Here is a 23,252-nt window from a genome sequence, read left to right as displayed (position 1 = left end):
CCATCGGTCGGCCTCTGCTGCAGCCTCAGTCCATCATGCTGCTTTTTATTTCCACAGCCTGTATTGTTGCCTGTTGGACACATTTCACTTCAGATTCCTTCTTCTAAAGTATTTCCATCATGTTTCTGTCACTACTTTATCCTCTTAACCTGTTTGCAGGTTTATTCCTGTCAGCTAACTGATCTTTCCATCAATGTGTGCCATTATTTCAGAGCCTGCATATGAGCTCCCGTCTCGTTCACACCAGACCCTCTTCACCCCCGTTCAGTCAGTTTCTTCTCTATACATGTGCTCCCAGAAATGACAAGCTGTCACTCATTTATTTAACCTTTATTTGAACTGGTTAGTCACTGAGGTTTCCCTCATTTACAGGGACGACGAGTTTACAGCAACACATCATAAACACCGAACAATAAAATCAAAACAAATCCAGATGACTTCACAAAGATAAATATAAATAAAAGTTTGAAGTCAATGACGTGGTTGTATAAAACTAATAAAAATACTTCACAACAACAAGACCATGATGAATTTAAAAAGTCAGACATGAAACATTTAAAATCAATAAAAGGTGGGATGATCTCCAGTCCCAGAGATTACTGAAGTGTTCCATGTATCTGGAGCGTTAAAAGAGAAGGCCCAACTCAAACAAACGGGACTTTAAAGAGGTCAGGCTACTGGAACGACTGGGATCAAACCCACAGCTCCTCTCTGGTAGGGATGAAATGTATGGAGGCAGTTTTCCAGTCAGAGCCTTAAAAATAAAAAATAGCAGTGTTTCCTGCATCTGTCACTGAGAGAGGAGCAGCCAGCCTTCTGATAGAAGAGGCAGTGGTGGGTGTCATAGCTCTCCCCGGTAAGAAATCTGAGAGCAGAGAGGTAGATGGAGTCCAGAGGTTTGAGGGTTGTTGCTGCTGCATGTCTATAGATGATGTCGCCGTAATCCAACCCTGATAAAAAGACAGGCAACTGTTTTCTTCCTGCCAGTTAGGGATAGGTATGATTTGTTCCCATACAGGAAGCCGTAGAGTGTCGTAGAGCGGAGACAAGAGCATTGACATGGTACCTAAAGGTTCATTTTTCATCTCTCCAGAGGCCGACATACTTCTATTCAGTGACTCGCTGAATGCGAGAGCCATCCCTGCTAGATAAAAATAAAAATGTGTTGCTGCCGTCCATGTTTCTGGAACGGGAAAATAACATCAATTTAGTCTTTTTGTCATTTAAAACCAGCTTTAAGCTGATAAGAGCCTCCTGAAGAATATTAAAAGAAAGCTGGAGTTTCTCTGTGGCCATGGAGTCAGCAGTACAATACAGGATAGTGTCATCTGCATATCAGCGGGCATGACAGTCACTAAGAGAAGGAATTATATTGTTAATATGTCACAAGTTGTGACTTCCAGTTGATCCCCGGGCCACACCAACACACACACGAATGACAGTGGAATTTAAAAACAAAGGAGTTTATTCACTCTCTTACTTAAAGCTAAAACGTGAATTTAAAAAGGATAAAAGAAATAAAATAGTCCAACCCAATAAATGGAGGGGGCAGGGCACCCGGTCCTTATGAGTCCCTTGTAAGCCCCTGTCCACAATCCTCCTAGAAGGCGAACCAGCATCTTGTGAATGTGTGTGGCGGCGTGTGACGGCGCTAAGTCCTTCCTCCTTCTGCATCAAGCGGAGGATCTCTTTGCTCTGCGGTGTCCGCGTTGCTTGGCCCCGCTGTGCCAAGAGTCTGAAGTCCTGCCAAGAGAAACCCGGAGTGAGATAATCGGCAACTGTTTGTCTCTTTTCTTAACGCATCCACACTATGTCCTAAGGGTTTGGTTCGTCCCTTTACTTATCTTGAAGCAGGCGTTTCCGTTTCTCCATTGCCGGTTGTCCGCGCTCCAAGGGATCTCTTTCCGCTGATCGGTCTCACCTGTTGCTGAATCAGTCCTTTTTATTGTCCACCAATCCACCATAATTGGGAAAGGGGAAACGTAACAGGGCGGAGCTGCACTCCATTGTTCATAATCCATGGCCAAAAAGTCCATAAAAACAAACACATAAACCACAGAAAAACATGCATTAAAAACACAAAGATAAAAACATGCGTTGGCCACAAACATCTAAAATACAAAGGCAGCTCCTATCGGCCCGAGACAGAAACGGTGAAAAGGACCCGATACAGACCCTGGTGGTACACCTTTAGTTACAGGTACGATGTCAGAACTTAAAATTAGTAGTGTGACAAAGAAGCCTTGTCACACACCCTGCAGACCGACACCAAACACACACACACACACACACACCTGTACCTAGCTGACGGTGGTCCTGAGGACCATCACGCCACCAGAGACACACCCACGGTACCGGTTAGCAGCCGCATTCCCGACGTTCCACCTACTGTTAGCAGATCATTAGGGGAGCACACCCAGTTGTCTCCTTACTAATACTGGGAATAAGCTGCTGGACAGTTACTTACCGTGCATCTCCAGGCCTGCTGGTAGTTTGTGAAAACCGAGGCAACGCTCGGGCCGCGTTTAAGACGTCAACCTGTCGCAATGCGGCAGTGACGTCACCGTCACGTGATGCACTGAAACGCCGTATCACATGAATAATCCTGTTTATTTTGACCTGTGTTATGATGATTCTACTGATGTTGGGAATGTTTAAATGTGTTTCCTTTGTGGAATGTTTTGGTATGCATATTTGTTATGGAGAACAAACGGTGTTTCAGAAAAAGCCTACTATCTGTGGTAACTGGGAAGCTTCCTGTTAGGGGAGGAGCTTGATGTTTATAAGGAGCTCATTTCTGAGCTGGCAGGGTGGCGAGTAGGTTGGAATGTGTATTGTGAAGCTGGCATCTAGAGAACTATTGGTGAGATCTTGTACATATTGTAAATATTGTACATACTGGGACGGGACACTGTATATATTGCTGCACTTTGGAGGAGTTAGGGCTGGAAGATGAATCAGATTTTAATCTCAGTGACGATCTGGGTTTCCAACGATGATAAAAATAAAAGGGTGTGATTTCTTTCCTCTCTGCAGTTTCCTCTCCTGCTGTCTTCAGCTGCTAATCGAGCGTCTCTGGCGTTGCAGCGCTGTGCTGTAAACTCCTCCCACAGCCGCTTTGCTTTCATTCAGACACTGTTGCCAACTTGGAGACTTTCTCTCTAAATCTGGAGACTTTCAAACCCCCTTGGTGACTTTTTTGTTCAAAGCGACAAATCTAGCGACTTTTACTGGAGTTATTGGAGACTTTTCTGGTGTTTTGGCGACTGACTTGAAGGCTCATATTGTTCTGCAGTTACTGTAAGGAAGGAGCAGCGGGAGCCTCTCCCCGTCCTAAAGCACCCGGCGGCCAGTCTCCCAGTCGCCTCCGGCTGCAGGTGCAATGTAGAATAATGGCAGTAGGTTGTGGAAGTTCACTACAACATAGTTTATATTTATCTATTGAGTTTACATCAGTATTTGCACTTTGTCAAGACAAAGCTTCATGTTGTTTGTTTTCTAAAAGATGTGGAATCCTAAAGACATTGTTTAAAAGCCTGTTTAATGTTAAATAAATTCATCTTGTTAAAGATAATGGAGAATTGTGTTAAATAATCCAGATCTCAGTTTCAGTCCAAATAATTGTGATGATTATTTTGACCATAATGGAGCAGCCCTAGGAGGAGTTGTAAATAAAGCACCTCAACGGAGCGATGACTGCACCATCATCCTTGTTAAGAGCACAGAACCGCGTGACAACCAGACTTTACACATTGACGCCTCGATGATAAGTAGTCAGAGAACCAATCACAGCCACTCGTATGGAAACCTAGATTGCGTAATCTATTCAGCAGAATATTGTGATCAACTGCAGATCCGGAGTGGGACTCATTTTCAGCCCTGGAGTTTTATGCCTCAGACCAGCCCACTATGACCTTTTAAAACCAACCAATGATAACCTTACATGTTAAGTCTACACTTGCACACTGCTCTGCAACCCCTTTTAATCCAGTCTAGTTTTCTAAAATATCTCCAATTTAGTGCAAGTAAGGATTGTTTCATAATTCAGATTTATTTCAACTCAGATGTTGTTGAACATCTCCAACACATCTTTTAGAACAAAATCAGAATCTACATTCTGTTCAATAAATGTTCATAGATGTCCAAACCTTAAAGATAAAGTCATACATAAAATATTAAACATTAAATAGAAGATAATAGAGTTTTACTTTCTAATAACACTATAAACTCTTTTTTCACTGTAAGTAAACAGTTTCATCACAACTTCACAAAAATAAAAAGCAGAGTTAAAGGGGAAATCTCCAACTCTATTCTTTACATCAGAATTTCCTTTTCTGAATATTAAATATCACGCAAATTAGTGTCCATGGAGATCTAATCCTTATGAATAAAGAATAAAAACTGCTCTGTTCTCTGCAGGTTTGTTATTAACAGTCTAATGATGCTTGGTGATAAACAAATGATAAATAAATAAATAGGAAAACCAGCGGCCCTTGCTGCCCAAACATAAGTCCGGCCCACCAGGAATTATCCCGGTCCTCCCGATCAGACACACACAATGCTTTTGATAAGTCAACAAATAAAGCAGCACAATAGTTTGTTCTGATCTAAAGCTGTGATTCTATCAGTAGTGATGAAGGTGATGGCTGAAGCAGTGCTGTGGTTGGGTCTAAATGAGAGACATGTCATGTCCATGTTAGCATGCTCTGACCCCCCTCCTCCTTTCAGGGTGGAGCCTGCTGGAGAAGCATGGTTGAGACCAGGTCTGAGGAAGTGTAAGTGTGTTTTTCACTGGATTCATCACATTCAACCATCTTCACACCGTCCCATCACTCATTCATCAGTCACATCAAAGTGTCAATAGATCAATAAGTGCAGCTGGATTGTGTTTGTTCTCTCCATCAGATTCCTGTCCACTCACCATCGACGTCAACACAGTGAGCAGGGACCTCAAACTGTCTGACAACAACAGGAAGGTGACGTTTGTGGAGAAGCTTCAGTCATATCCTGATCATCCAGACAGATTTATTTATCCTCAGCTGCTGTGTGAACATGTTCTGACTGGTCGCTGCTACTGGGAGGTGGAGTGGAGAGGAGTCGTTTATATAGCAGTGAGTTACAGAGAAATCAGCAGGAGGTCTGGGTTTGGATGGAATGATCAGTCCTGGAGTCTGATCTGCTCTGATGATGGAGGCTACTCTGTCTGGCACAATAACAGAGAAACACCCATCTCCTCCTCCTCCTCCTCCTCCTCTGTCTCTAACAGAGTAGCAGTGTATGTGGACTGTCCTGCTGGCTCTCTGTCCTTCTACAGAGTCTCCTCTGACTCCCTGATCCACCTCCACACCTTCATCACCACATTCACTCATCCTCTCTATGCTGGATTTAGAGTCTGGCCCTGGTCTGGTTCCTGGTCTGGTTCCTGGGTGTCTCTGTGTGGAGTGTAAAGACTCTGCTGGCAGCAGAGAAGCTGATGAACAGATGCTTCAGGCTGTACATGTCTGTCTCTTTAACTCAGAAACATCTTTTCAGATTCAGTTTGTGTGTGAAACTCTTCTAAATGATTCTTGGAAACTTCTTCCTCTTCAGTCCTTTAAAGATGGAAGCTGAGCTTCTTCCAGGATCCACATGTTGTTTTTCTGTCTGTTTCCAGTCAAAGCTTCACACTGAGTATCAGGATGTTGTGTTCAGCTCATGTCGGCTGCAGTTACATGTTGAATTAAAGATGCATTATTGATTTGTGTCACATTCTCCAAATGTTTCCTTTTATCTCAATAAAAACTCTCACAATCATTTCAGTCTTTATTTCTTCTAGTTTGCTCTTAATATCAGAAAGTGAAATGATTTCAGAGCATTTCATTCTAATGTTTGATGCTTCCTGGAATTACTTTCACTTTCATTTCTTCCTTTTTCTCAAATTCTACCTAAAGAAAGAAAAGAAAGGTTAGACGTCGTCATTAGCTTGGAAGTCAAACAAGTCAAAGTCCGTCCCACTTCTGGGACGTCCGTCTGTCCAGTTAGGACCTAACACTGATTGTGGATCAGTTCCACCTGATCAAACTGATCCACAATCTATGAAAGTATGAAACTACAAGTGTTGTGTTGTCAGTAAAAGCAGAAAGATCCAGCTGAAGATCTTAAGTCTTACTATTCCAGTACACATACTTAGTGGCCGATCACACGCACTTATCAATACTTTCCAGATGAAATCAGCAAACTGCCAGAAACATTCAAAGGGCTTTTATTGATTGAAAAGTGTCTTGTTTTAATGAGAAGGACAGGAGAGCGTCCGCTTGTCTGATGGCTGTGTTTAATGTTGTAGAAAAGGTGATCCAGACGCGACACGCTGGTTAGAACACACCGCTGCTGCAGAACACTGCTGCTGACGTTTTGTCATGTCTCAGTAAAGTGTGGGAGGAATTCCCAACAACATGACACAGCTGAGAGTTGAATGTGGACAAGAAGACAAAACAAAGGCCAACATTTCTAGCATCACTGACACAGACGCTACAAGCTGAGGAGCCTCCTCTCTGCTGACGTCTCTTTGTATTTCCAGCAGAAAAACATCCACAAGAGGAAAAGACTGGAAAGCCTTCTGAGAGGCTCGTCTCCTCCAGCTGATAGAAACAATCATAGTGAGCATCTGAAAAGAATCACTTTAGTGTACAAAGCATTGATGGGCCACCAGCTCTCATGTGAACGTGGAGTTGGGCTTTTCCAGCGTTTCCCTGCACGTCATTGGGGAGAGGCGTCCCGCCATGTGGCCTGTTTCTCTGGAACTTTGGCTGAAACTTTTAGCGCATATTTTCCAGGAATACGGCTTCTGGCCGCTGTGGCTTGGCATGTGGACGCTTCCCACTGAGACATTTTCCACAGGTGTGACAGGAAGAAGGCCTCTCACCTGTGTGGCTTCTCATATCAACAGTCAGATGACTTGTAGAAGAAAGCCGTTTTCCACAGGTAGTGCAGCTAAAAGGCTTTTTACCTGCATGGACTCTGCTGGGACAAGTCACTTTGCTACGCTGAGCCAAACTTTCACCACATATTCTGCATGAATATGTCTTCTGGCTTCTGCTGTGGGCCCACATGTTCTGTTCTGTGGAACGTTTAGCAGAGATTTTACAGGGAAACGCCGTCTCACCTGTGTGGATTCTTCTGTCTCATCATTTTAGATCTTCTAAAAACTTTTCCACCATCGTCACAGTTCACAAACTGTTCAGCCACGTCAGTCTGACATGGACTCTCTGTCATTCCAGAGTTTTCCACAGTCCTGCTGTGACTTCCATCACGCTCACTGTGGTTCCTGTCAATGTTCCAGTCCTGTCCTGTTCATCCAGATTCATTCATTACAAAGCCTGTTTCCAAGATTATTTTACGATTTAATTTGATTAAAATTCATTTAAGTGAAAAAAATGTTGCTTTTGGGACAAAATTTGTTCTGCCTTTAAAATGTAATTAATTGAGATTAATTAACTACAAAGTCTGCATTTAATTGGACTATTTTTCTAATCAAGTCCCACCCCTATAAAAATATTTAAACTTTTGGTTAAATGTGTTCATAATTTTATACCTGAAGTTTTCCAGTTTTTTCCATTTCTTTGATTTTTTTTTATATTTATATTAAAAAATTGTGTTTTTGATAATAATGAAACATATAAAGTGTCGTGTTTATAACAATCTGCTGCTTGTGAGTTTTTCAGGTGAAATTTTTTTTCTCATTTTGTTCCAGATTCTGTTTTCTGTAATAAATAAAATAAACTCTTTTTTCTTCGATACAAATGAAGCTGAATCCTAAAGACTCAGGAAAGAAACATGTTTCAATTTATTTTACATAAATAAAAATAAAATGAAAAATACTTAATGTTTAAATATTTAGTAATATTTGATGACGTTACCGTCAGCTGCAGCGTTGATCTGGGACAGAACTGGACATGGTCCCTGCAGACCTGCAGGACCCGCTACCAGTCTGAGACTCCAGTGCTGGACTGTTGGATCCGGTCTGAGTCCCAGGAGCAGAAGGTGGACATAGAAAACCCGTCCAGGGGCCTCATTTATCAAACTGTGCGGAGCAACGCTGTCTACAGGTGGCGTACGTACGGAAAACAGGAAATGCGGCGCAAAAAAACTTCCCTTTACGAAGCAGTGTGCACCACATTCCACACCCGTTTCCCTTCATAAATCAGGATCAACACTAAATCTGGAGCAGGTGAGGAAGTGCATTTCTCTGCCCTCATGATGACTATAAAAGGTCAGTTAAACGCCTCAGATGAATATTCAGTATCTCATTTCCATGGTGGCTCAGCAGGGCAAAAGAACAAAAAATAGAAACTTCATGGAGTATGAGGTAGAGGTCATCATCAAAAACATTGAAAACCGTAAAAAGGTGTTATTTGACGGACATGGGACAGGCATCACCAATGCCAGAAAGGCAGAGAGATGGCAGCAGGTGGCCGATGCAGTAAATGCCGTCTCCTCAGAAGGCCGGACGGTCCCGGAGATTAAAAAAAAAGTGGTCCGACATCAAAGAGGAGGCAAAGAAGTGCATTGCTCTCCACAAACATAGTGTGTGCACCACAGGTGGAGGAAGGGAAATACCGCAGCTCACTCCCACAGCTGAGAAGCTGGCAGGGCTAATCGGAGAGTCCCTACTGAGTGGAGTGGTGTCTGAGGCAGAGGGGGACCCAGAAGCACACGTGCAACAGGCTCCGGATGATGCTGGTCATTTCAAATTATAAAATGAACATGTACAGACAACTTTTATATGAATGCCACCAGTTTATTTAGTGTCAATGCATTTCCACTATAGTTCCTGGGTGTTCAGCTAGAGCAGTAGTACCACAGCTGTGGTTGGAGATGGGGACGCCCCTGACGTCACGGCACCTCATGCGCCCCCTCGTAGCAGCCGTGTCCTCACAGAAGAAGTCCTGCAGGTGCAGAGGGACACAATCAGTGCCATAAAACAGGTGGCTACGGAGTTGAAAGAAAAATAAAGTCTGCCTTGAAAGACATAGGCACTGCACTAAAGAAACTTGTAAATAAATGAAAATTCTTTACCTCTTATGTCATAAGCATTGCATCACTTCCAGACGCTGTTGTACATCTGCAGCATTTGGTTCAAACACAAGGGGATGGGGTTCGAGGTCGGGGACAATAGTAGGGTCTGGTGTTGGCAGGGGAACGTTTGCATTTAGTGCCATGTTACGCAGCACAGCACATGCCCGCGCAATTTTTGACACATTTGCAGGTGAGTAGCACAAGCTGCCTCCTGATGCATCGATGGACCTCCACCTCCACTTTAGCAGCCTGATGGCCCGCTCCACAAGAGAGTGTGTCTGGTTGTGGCGCATGTTACATGCTTTACTTCATAAACCGGACTGTTTTCCCCTTTTTGGGAGACAACTATATGTATCTGTTTTTCCCAATGTGAGCGCAGTTTTCCAGGTCCTCCGCGCTCTGACATATTCCTTACAAGAACTCTATCACCTGGTAAAAGGACAGCACTTTGTCTTTTTTTTATCATAGTACATTTTCCCTCTCGCTGTAGTCTTTTTGATGGTTTTGGATGCAATTTCATATGCCTCTTGCATTTGTTGTTGCCATTTCTGAGCATATTCCTGATGTGAGATGTACCCTTCCTTGTCATTTAATCCAAATATCAGATCAATTGGAAGTCTGGGATTTCTTCCAAATAGCAGATAAAAAGGAGAGTAACCTGTTGCTTCGCTGATGGTGATGTTGTAAGCATGTACAACTTTATTTACATAGTCACTCCAGTTCTCCTTTTTCTCCTCATCTAGGGTCCGCAGCATAGATAACAAGGTGCGATTAAATCTTTCTGCTGGGTTCCCCTGTGGATGGTAGGGAGTTGTCTTTGACTTTGCAACACCTGTGTATTCTTGCAGTTGTCTGAATAGCTGATTCTCAAATTCTTTGCCTTGATCGTGGTGTATTTTAGAAGGGAATCTGAATTTTAAGGCAAAATCATTAAAGATTTTATCAGCTGCTGTTTTGCCTGATTTGTTACGAGTCGGGTAGGCTTGAGCAAACTTAGTGAAGTTATCTAAGATCACTAAAATATATTCATACCCTCCCCTGCTCCTTTCAAGATGGAGGTAGTCTATTGAGACCATTTCGAATGGCGCAGTTGCATGTACATGACACATAGGTGCTCTGCTATGTACTGCAGGTTTCTTTTGAACGTTGCATTTGCAAACCTGGGTTATGAAAAACTCTACATCTGTTTGCATTCTAGGCCAATAAAACCTCTGCTTAGCTAGATGTAGAACCCTGTCTACCCCCCAAATGACCCATCTCAGAATGGAGGTACTTATAAACCAAATCCTTGTACTGCTCTGGAAGCACAATTTGGGAACATGTTGCTGTTTTATGCTTTAATAAACCCTCTTGAGAGACATGCAGTCTTTTCCATTCATGTGACAGCTGCTTAACTTTTTCTGTTCTTATGTTACTGTCTCTCCTGTTTGGTTTTCCTCCCAACTTTTTCATTTGGAGAATATGGGATATTGCAGGGTCTTGCAACTGTGCCTGCAGTAAGTCCTGCTGAGTAACTTTAATGTCCAGATGACTATCCGCTGTCATCTCTTGAACATATGGGCTGCAGGAAATAGCTGAGATCCAGTCCACATCGCATTGATTGTGGGTTTCAGTTGCACTGAAAATGGCACCCAGCACTTCAGGAAGATACTTCTCTGTGCACTCAGACATGTAAGACTCCATACTCACAGGTGTCCGGGACAAGAAATCAGCATCTGCGTTGCTTTTTCCTGGATGGTACTTCAGCGTAATGTTGAAATCAGCTAACTCGGAGACCCAGCGATGGCCAGTTGCATTCAATTTAGCTGTGCTTTAGGACATAAGTGACAGGGTTATTATCGCTGTACACTGTTACAGATGGAGCATAAAACAAATAGTCTCTAAACCTATCTGCAACAGCCCACTTGAGCGCTAGAAACTCCAGTTTTCCTGAATGCAGTCTGTAATTTTTTTCTGCTGGTGTCAATGTCCGTGAGCCATATCCAATGACTCTGAGTTTGCCCTCCTGTCTCTGATACAAGACTGCTCCGAGTCCCTCCTCTGAAGCGTCTACATGTAAAATAAATGGATCCTCAAATCTCGGGTAAGCCATTACTGGTGGGTTGGTCAACACATCAACTAGACGATTCAGGGCGTTCTGGTGGATTTCAGTCCACACTATTTTCTGATTTGTGAGGGACTGTCTCACCTTAGCTGAGTGGTAGTTGGTCTTTGAGTCCAAGTCTGGGGCTGCACCTGCTGACAGTAGATCATATAAACATTTTGCATGGCGAGAGAAATCTTGCACGTAACTTCTATAGTACCCCAGAAATCCCAGAAGTTTACGCAGCTCTCTGATATTAGTAGGAGGGGTTGTTTTTAATGCCAATTTGTCATCCATCTTGTAACCTTCAGCTGAAATCACTTTCCCAATGTAGCGCACCTCACTTTTAAAAAGGTCACATTTGTCTGGTCTCAGTTTAATGCCCCAGGCTTGCTGACGTTTTAGTACAGACCTCACATCCTCAACATGTTGTGCAAATGTCTTGCTATAAACTAAAACATCATCCAAGTATGGGATACATATTTTGTCCCTCAAACCTTCTAAGCTCTCCTCCATGCTCCGCTGAAAAGCTGAGGGGGTGTTTGTGAGTCCAAATGGAATTCTGTTCCATTCATACAGCCCCCATGGAGTTGTAAAGGCTGTGTATTTCTTGGAGTCCTCACTCACACTACCTTGATGGTAAGCTTTTCCTTGGTCCAACACACTGAACCATGCGTTTCCACCCAACCCATCAAGTATCTCCTGAATGCGTGGTATGGGGTGTCTATCTGGAATTGTCTTTTTATTTAGTCCCCTGTAGTCGATACAGAGTCTTAGACTGCCGTCTTTTTTCCTCACGCAAACTTCTGGAGACGCATACGGAGAGACGGATTTGCGGATGAAGCCCTTGTTCAGCAAGTCCTGGATGTGAGATTTTACCTCATCATACAACGGTCGGGGTATGGCATTATATGTTTTTGCCACTGGCACATTGTCAGTTAGTTTAATGTCCATTTTGAGGTTTTTAATATGCCCTACTTCGTCTTTGTCTCTGGCAAAAACACAAGATTCCTCTCTGAGCATTCTTTTAACCAGTGTTTGTTGTTCACTTGTCAGGTGGTCAACATTAACAGGTGGATCCCACAATTTGTCCAGGGGCTCATTCTGGGACTTTGCAGAGGTGGAGTTGGGCGTGTCCAATGAACTTTCAACTGTTACAGAGTTAACTTGTTGCTCCTCTGTAAGCAATGGAAAACAGTTTGTTATTCTCTGTATGCTACCAATCACGGTTCTACTAGGCACAGTTATATCATGGTGAGTGGTATTCCTGGCATAGATTTTCACTTTGCGGGACGAAGGTGGAATATCGATCAGTTGACAGGATATTTTGAGCCCCTCCTCCAAAGAAAGGTTCTCATCGGGTTCAAACAGCATTTCAGTGACCCCTTTCAGATCCGTGTTCACAGGACAGCTGATGCATTGTGTTTGACCTCCTGGAACTGCAACAGAAGTGCGTCCCGTCTTTACTGCATACGTTGCATTTTCATCTGTAACTTCCTGGATTAAGCTCAACAGTGTTTCTGCCTTTCTTGTGCCTAGTTTTAGTGAGTTTCTGAGCAAGGCTAGTCTTTCACTGGGCTGAACCCGGTCCTCCCTCTCTTTCATTATCTCTTCAATGGCATTAAACCCTATTATAGGTCTCTGTACAATGTCTCTACTCACTAATACTGGGACTAAAATATTATTTGACCCTGTGGATTTAGCCTTTGGGCCACACAGACTAAGATTAACCTCCACCCATCCCTCAAAAGGAATTTCTGAGCCATTTGCAGCTCTCAAGTCCAGGAGTTGAGTCTCGCTTAACAGATCACTGATAGGAAGGATTTTTGCATCAGGTAAGTTTTGGGACATCCATGCTTCACTCATTATAGTCACTTGTGCTCCTGTATCCCACAGAGCTTGAGTTTTAACATTGTTCATTTTGCACCAGACAAGACACTTCTTACCAATCAGTTGTGCAACCTTCATGTGTCTGGTGTGGGTGTTACATGAATTAGTTGATGGGTCTTTTTGTTTAATGTTCATGTTTGACTGTATGGGGGAAAGATTAACAGTAAGTTTATTTGTCTCCTTTTGAAGCATGTCTGCATTCCTGGTCATGGATTTTGGGATCAGTTTAGGACTTGGGTCACTATGGGACTGCAGCTCTCTGGTTGTGGCACGTCCCTCAGTCACAACCTCCGCCAGTTTCCCGACGGCTTCTGCTCTTTTGCCATCCTGCACCCTTTTGCCCAATGTGTTTCACTACCACACTTATAACAATGCTGACAATCAGTTTTGTCCTGTTGGCATGCTGCACATTGTCTCTTTGGTCTCTGGAAGCTATTTGCACGTGCTTTACTTTGGCTTTCATCAGAAGTCATTTTATCACGGTGGACACTTTGCAACAGGGAAGCTACTTGGCCTGTAAGTTCTCTTATTGCTGTATTATTCTCCTCTATTTTTTGTAAACAAGGGGGTTTCTTTAGTTGCCTTGTTTGGTTTTTCTGAGACTTGGGTGACTTGGGGGTTGTTTTCAACCCCTCCCTGCTCTACAGAGTTCAGACCTGCCTTGTACAAGGCCTTATTTGTGGTCTTTATCTTTTGAGCTCTCTCACTTTCATTATATTGAGCAATCTGCATCTTTTGTAGCAGCAGCTCATCACTGTTGTTCTCATCCTGTAAATACATCCACATCTCTGCTCTAATATTGGCGTTCGCCAAGCCTGTCATGATGGACTGAAAACACTGGCTCTGGACTAGCTCTTTGTTATATTTCAGGCCAGATTGTGCACGACCAGATGCACACAGGACTTTTTGACGCAGATCAAGCACTCGAATGAGGAAGTCAAGTGGTGTCTCACTAGGTCCTTGCACTGCTTTAGTCAGTTGATGATAAAGCATAGTTGCATCTTTCTCCACATAATGTGCTCTTAATATTTGTCTGAGGGTCATCAGAGTGAGATCTGGTTTACCTTCTAGATAGCTCCTTAGCTTCAGACCAGGACTCACAGATTGTATTACTGCTTCCACAATTTTCCATTTCCGGATAGCCTTTCTTTAAACCGCTCACAATCTGATGTTCCAAGCTGCTGAAACTCAGGTTGTCTTTAGAAGTCAACTCACCAACATGTCCCTTTATTCTGAATTCTTTTCTGAATCCTGAAGGAATAGCACAGTATTGGTTGGTTAAGAATTCACTTTCTCCAACTCGAACCTCCTCGTTTTGAAGAGTTTCCTGGAGCGTCTGGTGCTCCAGCGATGACAAAGATGCTTTGCGGTCTTTCTGCTGTCCCCCGCATGAGAACACCGCTGACCGCGTCACCTCTGCCGCTTTCGCCGCTGCCGCCTCCTCCCCGGTGGATGAAGAGAAAGGCGCCGCTGCTCCCGCGACTTCACCCGCCGACCGGCCCTGCAGCAGATCCTCGAGCTTGTCATTCAGCTCCAAAAGAACCGACACCCCTTCGTCCTCTCTTTCCAATAGTTCTTGCCGTTCACAAAACTTTATGACGTATTTAACGAGTGCGCGACGAGTTTTGCTTTTAATGTCGTCATCTCCCGAAAGTCTGCAGAACTCACAAACATCGTGCAGTTCTTCCACTGACAGTTCAAACAGCTTCTTTTCAATTTCCAGAAGCAAATCCTCTCGGTGCTCCGACATCTCGTCGTTCGCTGATCTGTTCCAAGCTCTCCTGAAAATCACAGAAACGGTTCGGTGTCGTGCTCGGAATTAGCTCTATGCTACTTGCTTAGCTCTACACACACCGGTTGTTGCTTGTATTTCCAGTCTCTTCGTTGGTGATCTCGGTGGAACCTCCAAATTGTTACACCACTCAGACCAACGGCTCTGGGTGTATATATATAGTTCTTTATTCTTCACCGAACGAAGATTAAACATTTGACACGCTGTTAGATGCGACAGCACCGGGAGCATGCTTCAATCACCATTTTGTTCCACAGCGCACACACACACACACACACACACACACACACACACACACACACGCTTCTCTTCTTCTTCTTCGGTAATTATCACAGAACTGCTTGCCCTGCCCCCTAGCGGTAACATTGGTGAATCACATCACTAAGAAAGCAGATTACTGAGTGCAACAAACAGAAATAATTCTTATAAGGTGCTACACGCACATTGTAAATGTTTTCCTCTGCACTCTGAGGGTTGGGAAATGGAGTGAGCAGCCATCATTTCAGGGGATATCCACTGTCACCTGCAAAGTTGGAGAATGTTAGATACTGCAGTAGTGTGCGGTAGTTATAACATGAATCCTTACCGATCAGCCAGCCATCCTGCACAGCTCCAATCTCAGGTCTGCATCCTACACTGCTGTTTCTTAGAATGAAAGAGTCATGGGTGGACCCAGGCCGACGGGCCACTACATTGGTGAGCAACATGTTTGCATCATATATAATTTGGACGTTTAGAGAATGAAAATGCTTACGATTAACGAAAGCAGATTCCTTCTCAGTTGGTGCCCTTATGGTAACATAAGTGCAGTCAATCACCGATTACATTTGGGAAACCGGACATTTCTGCAAATTGCATTTTTTGTTTGCTTGTTCACCCACAGTGTAAGGAAAGTTTATGTACCGTTGCGATAAGGTGATAATACCTTCCAACACCCCTGGTAGGATACGGCTGAAGGTGGGTTGTGATATCCCCGATCTATCAGCCACTTCCCTCTGGAAGGTGCCAGTTGCCAGGTAGCCCAGTGTTGTGAGCACTTGCAGAGGGACAGGTACTGCATGGCTCCTTCTGGTGCGTCTCTGTAAAGCCGGGCCCAACTCATCACATAGGCTCAACAGCACAGCACGAGGTAGACAAAACCTATGTAAGAGCCACTCATCATCATGAGCCAAAAATTCCTGTTGGTCTCTAAATACTGCTCCCTCCGGAGACTTCCATCCACCACATCCTTCAGCAGTGCCAGGTATGCCATTGTGCATCTTTACGTTACTTTACGGTGTGTGCCTTTTATATCCAGTGAGTAAATCCTGAACAGCTACAGGTGGGAAAATAACCTTATTGTAGCATGATAAATGATGGGCATTTTGCCAGGTTACCGTGTGATTTAAATTGGATTTATTACCTCCACCAAGGACATTATGTTCTTACCGGTGCATATCTGTTTGTTTTTGTTCAAGATAACTCAGAACGTTATGGATGGATTTTAATGAAATTTTCAGGATTTGTTGGAAATGTGAAGAGGAAAAACTGATTTAAATTTGGTAGTGATCCAGATCATCGTTTGGATGCAGGAATTTTTTAAATGCTTTGGCGGAGGTTTGGGCTCTCCGAGTGTTTGTCTAGTTGTTGATTTAGAACTTAATGTGTACCTTGTTTGGCGTCGAGTTGATTTGATAATATGTACTGTCGGCTTTGTTCCAGGAGGACAGACCATATTTTAGTGTTTCTTGATAACATGTAGGTTTTTGTTGTAAATCTTGATAATTTTTTATGTAACTTTTCCAAATTACTTTTACAACATTTAAGGGAAAACATATTAGATTTTACATTAATACCTTGCATATCACATCATTTCTATGGTTTTATTCCTCTGCCGTTGGTGTTGCCGTTTCCAGTTTCTCCAGATTTTGTGTGTACGCCAGGGTCAGAGTCGGCGTGGAGGTAGGGACATTTTACAACCAAGTCGTGTTTTGATAAATCCTAAAAGTTGACTTCAATTGGCGTGTGCTGGGTTTTGTGCATGTGACAGCTTCATAAATGAGGCCCCAGGTCTCTGAAGTCCTGCATCATGTGTAAAACTGCAGGTGGAAGCTGGATGGTGCGTTTCCTCCTGTGACCAGCAGAGGGCAGCATTTGTCTGAAAAATCGCCTCCAATGTTCCTCCAGTCAAGCACTGAGTTAAAACTTGAACCAAAGTGGCTTCAGTTTTCTTCCATTCATCATATTGGACTGATGTGTGACGGATTTGGGTTTGCAGAGATGCACTCGATGCATCACTTTGTTTTGGATAAATGAGTGTCGGGCACAAAAACAGGAGGGTTTAAGAAAACTGTTAATACTTCATTTTTTATTAAGCTGAATGAAAGAGGACAAAACATTAATTAAACGTCTTATGTGTGATTTTTCCCGGTTCTCTCATTACACCGTGAAACCGTTGCATCAGGTTGGAAGATGCTCGTAATGAAGGATCCAAACTGAAAGCACTGACAACGAACACCATGCAGGATTAAAATCAGGCACTTTGTCAAATATATCAACATGCAATTAACTGCGAATTCATTAGAGCTGAAATGAAGTATAAATCCAAGATTTTATAACATGTTGGAGTTAAATGGACCCACTGATATCAGCCCACGTTTCAATCTGTATCTCTTCACAGAGAAAAGTAAAAATGTGCAGGTTTAAACCTGAATAGAAGCAGAAATCCCAGGTCAGTGGTCAAAAGGATGAATGTTTGGAGAAACATGTCAGTGAGGAATAAAAACAAGCAAGTCAGAAAACATGATGCTTCAAATTTAGCAGCATGTAACAAAACAGAAGATCAATGAGAGAAAAGAAACTGTTTCTGTTGGTATTTAAACCTTTGTTTTTCTTCTTCTACAATGATCTGTTTATATCTACTAGCTGTGGGTCCACATACATGGCAGCTGCCGGATTTATGTCACATTTTCACTACGGTGTCTCTGGATGGACAAAATGTGTGAAGTGAAAACCCTCTGAGCTGTAAAAGTGCAGAACTTGCTGTGTGTGATAGGTGCTAGAGAAGTGGTGGGATAAGGAACCCAAATTAAGGCACATAAGAACATATATACAGTTTTCAGGTCATCATGAAGACTTGAGCCTGGACACAACTAAGAGGGTCAATGACGGCTTTATTCCCAATAAATCTGTGCTATGATGTTGTCCAGTTTCTGTCCATACAGTTCCTTCCTCAGGTGATCTGCTAACCTGCAGCAGCATCATGTTACGGTCCATGTTTACAGGAAATGTCCACATATGAAGCAGAGGAGAAAGATGAAGACTGGATGGAAAGATGACAAGTCCTTGGCAGCTCTTTCTTTTTCCTTCTTACCTTGTTCTAATGAAATCAAAGAGAAAAGAAAGAGTCAGGTTTAGAACAATGTGATGGGGGGGGGGGGGGGGGGGGGGTTCTATCGCTTGGTAAGGATGTTGGACTTTTATCACTATTACTAATTGTGGCCACCACGGGGCGTCTGGTAGAATCTATTGAGATGGACAACCAGAACCAGAGTTAACTTCAGCACAGATAACCTCCAACCTTGTTAGTCATCCAATAGCATCAACAGAAAATTCTCCTTTGTAGGCTGTGTGACATGGAACAGTTCACACACATCCTAAAGCAGCATCATGAACGAACACACAACTGTTCTGAGTAAACGTGTAATTAGATGTCAGACGTTCACTTCCTTTATTTCTAAAATAACACTCAGCCACTGAAACACATTGGTTGAGGAGGAACAAAATCTACTTTGAACATGACCTGAGTGTTTCCAGTTTGCAGTTTGGACTGATCTTCACAGCTTCTCTCTGAGAGACCACGTCTTTTATAGTTGATCTCAGCGACTCAAGGTGTTTTTCACACAATACACGTATTTCAGCGTAATCAGCGGAGCTCAGGTCCAGATGTTTCAGATGGGATGGGTTGGAGTTCAACGTCGAGGCCAGAGAAGCACAGCCTTCCTCTGTGATCAGACATCCTGACAGGCTGCAGAAAACACAACAACTTTGAGAGAGTTGCATTGAAAATAAAGCTGACTGAAGAACAATGTTGTCTTTGTATTGCTGATACAAACGTGTTGATGTGAAATGTCCACGTCTGATGATGACTAGATGAAGGAGGAGGCTGCTCTTCCAGCTGTGGACCACCTTCCTCGCTCCCTGCTGGAACGACATCAAGGAGAGAAAGAAATGGACCATTTCAGCCATGCTTTCTGGAGATGTCAAGTCATTTTACACACCTTGTCAGGTGTGTGTAGGAGCTGCGTCGTTACTGGAGGTGTGCAGATGAAGTCAGCTGAGGGGTCGGAGGTGTTCTGGCTTCGGTGGTCCCATTCTGGATCTCAGAGCGGCTGCCTCATCGCTGTCTGCACTTCTGGAATAAAAAAGACAAGATCTTTATGTCTTGGCTGAAGAAATAATCTGCTTGTTCTTCATCAGTGTCACAATATTAATAAAAGCAATTACTACTTTAAAGTAAAAACTAGGGCTGGGACTTTAACACCTTCATTAGCATTAATTCCAGAAAAGTGAAGACGTTAAAGCATTTAACTGCAGAACGTTTCAGTGCACGACAATTCCACTGATGCACACGGAGGACCTCCGTTAGTACTTTGGTGCTTCATGTTGGGATGTTTCACATCCTTCCAGTGACTAAAGAAAAAGCAACTAACAAGTTGAGCAACTTTTTACAGTGTTATTGAAGACTTTTGGTGAGGAAGGTTTAAGTCCGAATGGTTTCCTCTTCTGTTAGCGGCAGCAACGGCTGCGTAAGCTCCTCCCCCGTCCAGAAGAACAGTCTAGAACAGGGGTCTCCAACTCCGGTCCTCGTGAGCTACCACCCTGCAGGTTTTAGTGTTTCCCCGCTGTGACACACCTGACGCAAATCAATGGCTCATTAACAGGCAGGTGCAGAAGATGAGAAGCTGCTGGAGAAGCTTTTCATTTGAATAAAGTGTGTTGTAGCAGGGAAACAGTAAAAGCTGCAGGATGAGCGCAGTTGGAGACGGCTGATCTAGAAGCTTGGTCCTCCTGCAGCATCCAGCTTCCAGCTGCAGGAAGAGCAGGAGGTGATGAGCTCTGCTGCAGGACCAGACTGAAGCCACAACACAGTGGGCTTTACTGTCACATGTTCATGTTTATTAATGAAGCGTGTGGACGGAAACATTTTACACCTTAAAAGTCCTGGAACATGTTTTACACTGGAGCGCTTAGATAAATGACTTCAAATGACTTTTTCATTTGAAGACTGTTCAGTTTTGCCAGGAAGATTTTCCTGTTTTTCTACTGTTGAACTGAAACTGAATGAAATGGATTTCTTTGCAGACATTAATAGAGCCTGAGTTTACAATAATATTTGTGTCTATTTGAGTCAGTCGTCCACCAAAATCCAGTTCTATTAAAAAGATGCTGCTTTTGGGGGCAAGGACAATTTTACTGCTCAAAGGTTGCTCTTTTAGAGCTCAAGAGACAAATGTGAGATTCTCATCTCAGCCTCATTTTAGTTTCTATTTGCTCTAAAATGTTTCTCATATGTTTCTCCTAAAATTCACCAGGAGAAATAGGTGAGACAGAATAACTAGAGGGAGTCATACTGGAGACTTTAGGGAGATTCCTTGCTAGTTTCACTGCACTGCTTTTAATGGCTCCTTTATTTCTCCTTTGAAAAAGAAACTGAGCAATACTGGACACACACACACACACACACACACACACACACACACCTGAGGTCCTACTATCAGGATGCTTAAATCATGTGACCTTCTCCTCCCACCTGACTGGATTTACCATCCTAAACACAGACCATGCACTTAATAACATCATGATAGAGCAATAAAACAACGGTGGTGAACTCTTTCTTTACCACACGACAGAGGGATGTAGCAGATGTACCCAACGCCATCAGGCTTTCTACTTCTACAGCACATGGCAGATGACTTCACATAAAAAAAGGAAGAAAGAAATCTGAAGCGGAGTCTTCATCTTTATTAAATTCCAACATAGTCATTGTACTTGAAAATTGACGACTGCTGAGTATTTGAAGTGGTTGCAAAGTTAACAATGACATGAACAACAAATGGAAGAAAGTTAAAGAGCGTTTACTGACAGCAAAAGCTCTTCTAACATTGTCATCATTATAAGATGGGAACTAGAAAGATGCATCTTTTTGGAAAGTTGTGTTTTGAAACAATTCTCTGAAAGCATTATGAGCAGTGTCAACAAGACTTTACAGCAATGCACAACACTGAACAGTCAAAGAGTCTCTGAGGCCAACATGCAGCATTTGCATTCAAGGGCTTTTCTGAACAGGCTCAGTAAAAAAAGTCTCAGTATGCCACATTCTGTCATTTACAGTGTTGTGGCCCTTGTGCAGCGTTTGTTTATGAAGACTTTTATCAGCTTACTTTTCTCATCCGGTGTCCAACCATCCAGTGTACTACAGCGCATGATGTAAGCTGCAAGATTAAAGCAAAGAAAAAACACAAAGGACTCATTTTATCATGGAACAGCAGTTTCCACTAAGTATTAAGAACTTTTTTCCTCCATAGATCCAAAATTCACATTCTAATATGTTTCTGGTTCACACAGAAGGAAATCCAGTCAAACTGGGAGGACACTGAAACAATCCCAACATTAAAAGTAGGGATGTAATACTTGGAATACTTCAGAAACTCCATCAGATTTGGCCAGATATGGTGATTAATGTGAGAAGGTCCAGAAGAAGAAGAGGAAAACAAACTAGAAATAAACTCCAGGTCATGTTTGGAAAAGAAATGCTGCTTATTTGGCTTGAAAAAGCTGATGGTAGGATGCATGCTAAACAGTACATGGGGAAGGTAAAACATTGCTGAAAAACTAAATCTTATGTTGATGACAAACTGATTTTCTGCAGCTTCAACTATTAGCTGATTACTTGTCAAGTAAAATGGTTTTATTTCCTGTTAGAAATATCACTCATGACGCCATGCAGACCATCTTCTGAGACGTTTTAAACTACAGCAGTTGCCACGGTAACCAGTGGTTCTAGATGAGACTAAACTAAAAGTGGTAGAGTGAAAATATCAAGAATCAAGCTGAATAAAGCATTTGGAGAATGGTGACACCCCTATATGTAGGGCAGTGAAAAGCCATAGACAACTTAACTTCTGATCCCATGAACTGCATCAGCAGTTCCACATTATTCATATCCCTACAAATGCTTCCAGGATTAAAGAAAAAAGTCAGGTGAAACGGGCCAGTAAACTAAATGTAATCCTACACAATATGTGTGGCAGTCTGGGAAAAGCTGTCAGATGTGGCTGATGTTCATTTGTGGCAGTGAGACTAAATAGTTGCATGGGCACCACCAGGCATATATCATCCATCAGCATTAGCAGCCGAGCTCTGACGTGTTGATGCTGTGACAACTATTCTTTTTCAGCTGAAGCAAAGAAAAAACAGGGCTCAATGTGACCACATGGCGGAACAAAACACACAGGGTTTAGCGTTAACACTTGCTTCAGCAGCTCTGGGAAGAATGACGTTACTCAGGCACTTCTTGAGTGTGTGCTAACGAACTTTTTTACTTGTAAATGTAGATTTTAAACTGAGAAATACGTGCCTGTGATGGACTGGCGACCTGTCTGGGATGAACCCCGTCTCTGGCCTGATGACTGCTGGGATAGGCTCCAGCTTAACTGGACTAAGCCGTGTAGAAAATGAAGGAAGAAAATCTAGATGTGGAATTCATGACAATTCAAGCAGGATCAAAACATTAGTTGTCTCATGATTCACTGTCACACAGTTTTTTTTTCCACAATAAGATCCCCCTCTGTGGGGGGGACTTTGGCTCTCTATATTGGCTTCCCAGATATTTCTGCTGATGAATTTCCACAACTTTTCCACAACATTTCCAGAAATCATTCACTACCAAATGAGCCATATACTTCCTTCAAATTCCACTGACTTTGAACTGGTCCAGGACTGTCTTCCCATCTGGCACCTTTCCGTGTTTCCCAAACGCCACAGCATGTCGGCACTCCGCTTCAGGAAAGAAGTTCTTGAAAAGAAGGTGGAATAAGCGAAGGCAGTCCTTTGCTTCTGCATGGATTGCAGACAGGTGAGTGGAGGACAAGAAGAGGCCACTTCCTGGACACAGCTCTTGCTTCCCAGACCTGTTCTTTGGAGCCCAAGGACCAGCCTGAGGTTGGATCTGTTCCACTTTGTCCAGAAAAGCTTTTAATGCCTCCAGGTGCTCACCACCTGGAGCACAGCAGATGTTTTACCTTACAGGGACACAGCAGCAAGCACAAGTCAAGAAAAGGAAGAGACACGTTTAAAAAAGAAAAAGCATCCCAATAATTACAGTTTTCATTTGTAAATAATGAGCAACTAAAACAGTTCAGCACATTGTCAACACAAGTATTCCATTCTAAA

General features: G+C 43.0%; 2 protein-coding genes across 2 annotated transcripts in view; both read left to right on the top strand.

Moving 5' to 3' along the window:
- Positions 1-8,735, top strand: part of LOC306765672 (NACHT, LRR and PYD domains-containing protein 12-like) — a gene marked incomplete at both ends in the record, with an annotated part of 50,846 nt that extends 42,111 nt beyond the window's left edge. The window contains 4 exons of the mRNA XM_079253156.1: positions 4,729-4,775; positions 4,906-5,390; positions 8,306-8,480; positions 8,578-8,735. Of these exons, the coding sequence (XP_079109282.1) occupies positions 4,729-4,775; positions 4,906-5,390; positions 8,306-8,480; positions 8,578-8,735 (865 nt within the window). The remainder of the gene's footprint in view (positions 1-4,728; positions 4,776-4,905; positions 5,391-8,305; positions 8,481-8,577) is intronic.
- Positions 8,736-19,570: 10,835 nt separating this feature from the next.
- The window catches only part of LOC306765671 (uncharacterized protein), a gene marked incomplete at both ends in the record, with an annotated part of 74,499 nt that continues 70,817 nt past the window's right edge, over positions 19,571-23,252 (top strand). The window contains one exon of the mRNA XM_079253155.1: positions 19,571-19,606. Within this exon, the coding sequence (XP_079109281.1) occupies positions 19,571-19,606 (36 nt within the window). The remainder of the gene's footprint in view (positions 19,607-23,252) is intronic.

Source organism: Telmatherina bonti (genome assembly GCF_933228915.1).
Source record: "Telmatherina bonti genome assembly, chromosome: 14".
Taxonomy (NCBI): Eukaryota; Metazoa; Chordata; class Actinopteri; order Atheriniformes; family Telmatherinidae; genus Telmatherina; species Telmatherina bonti.
This window is presented reverse-complemented; position numbering and strand designations above follow the sequence as displayed.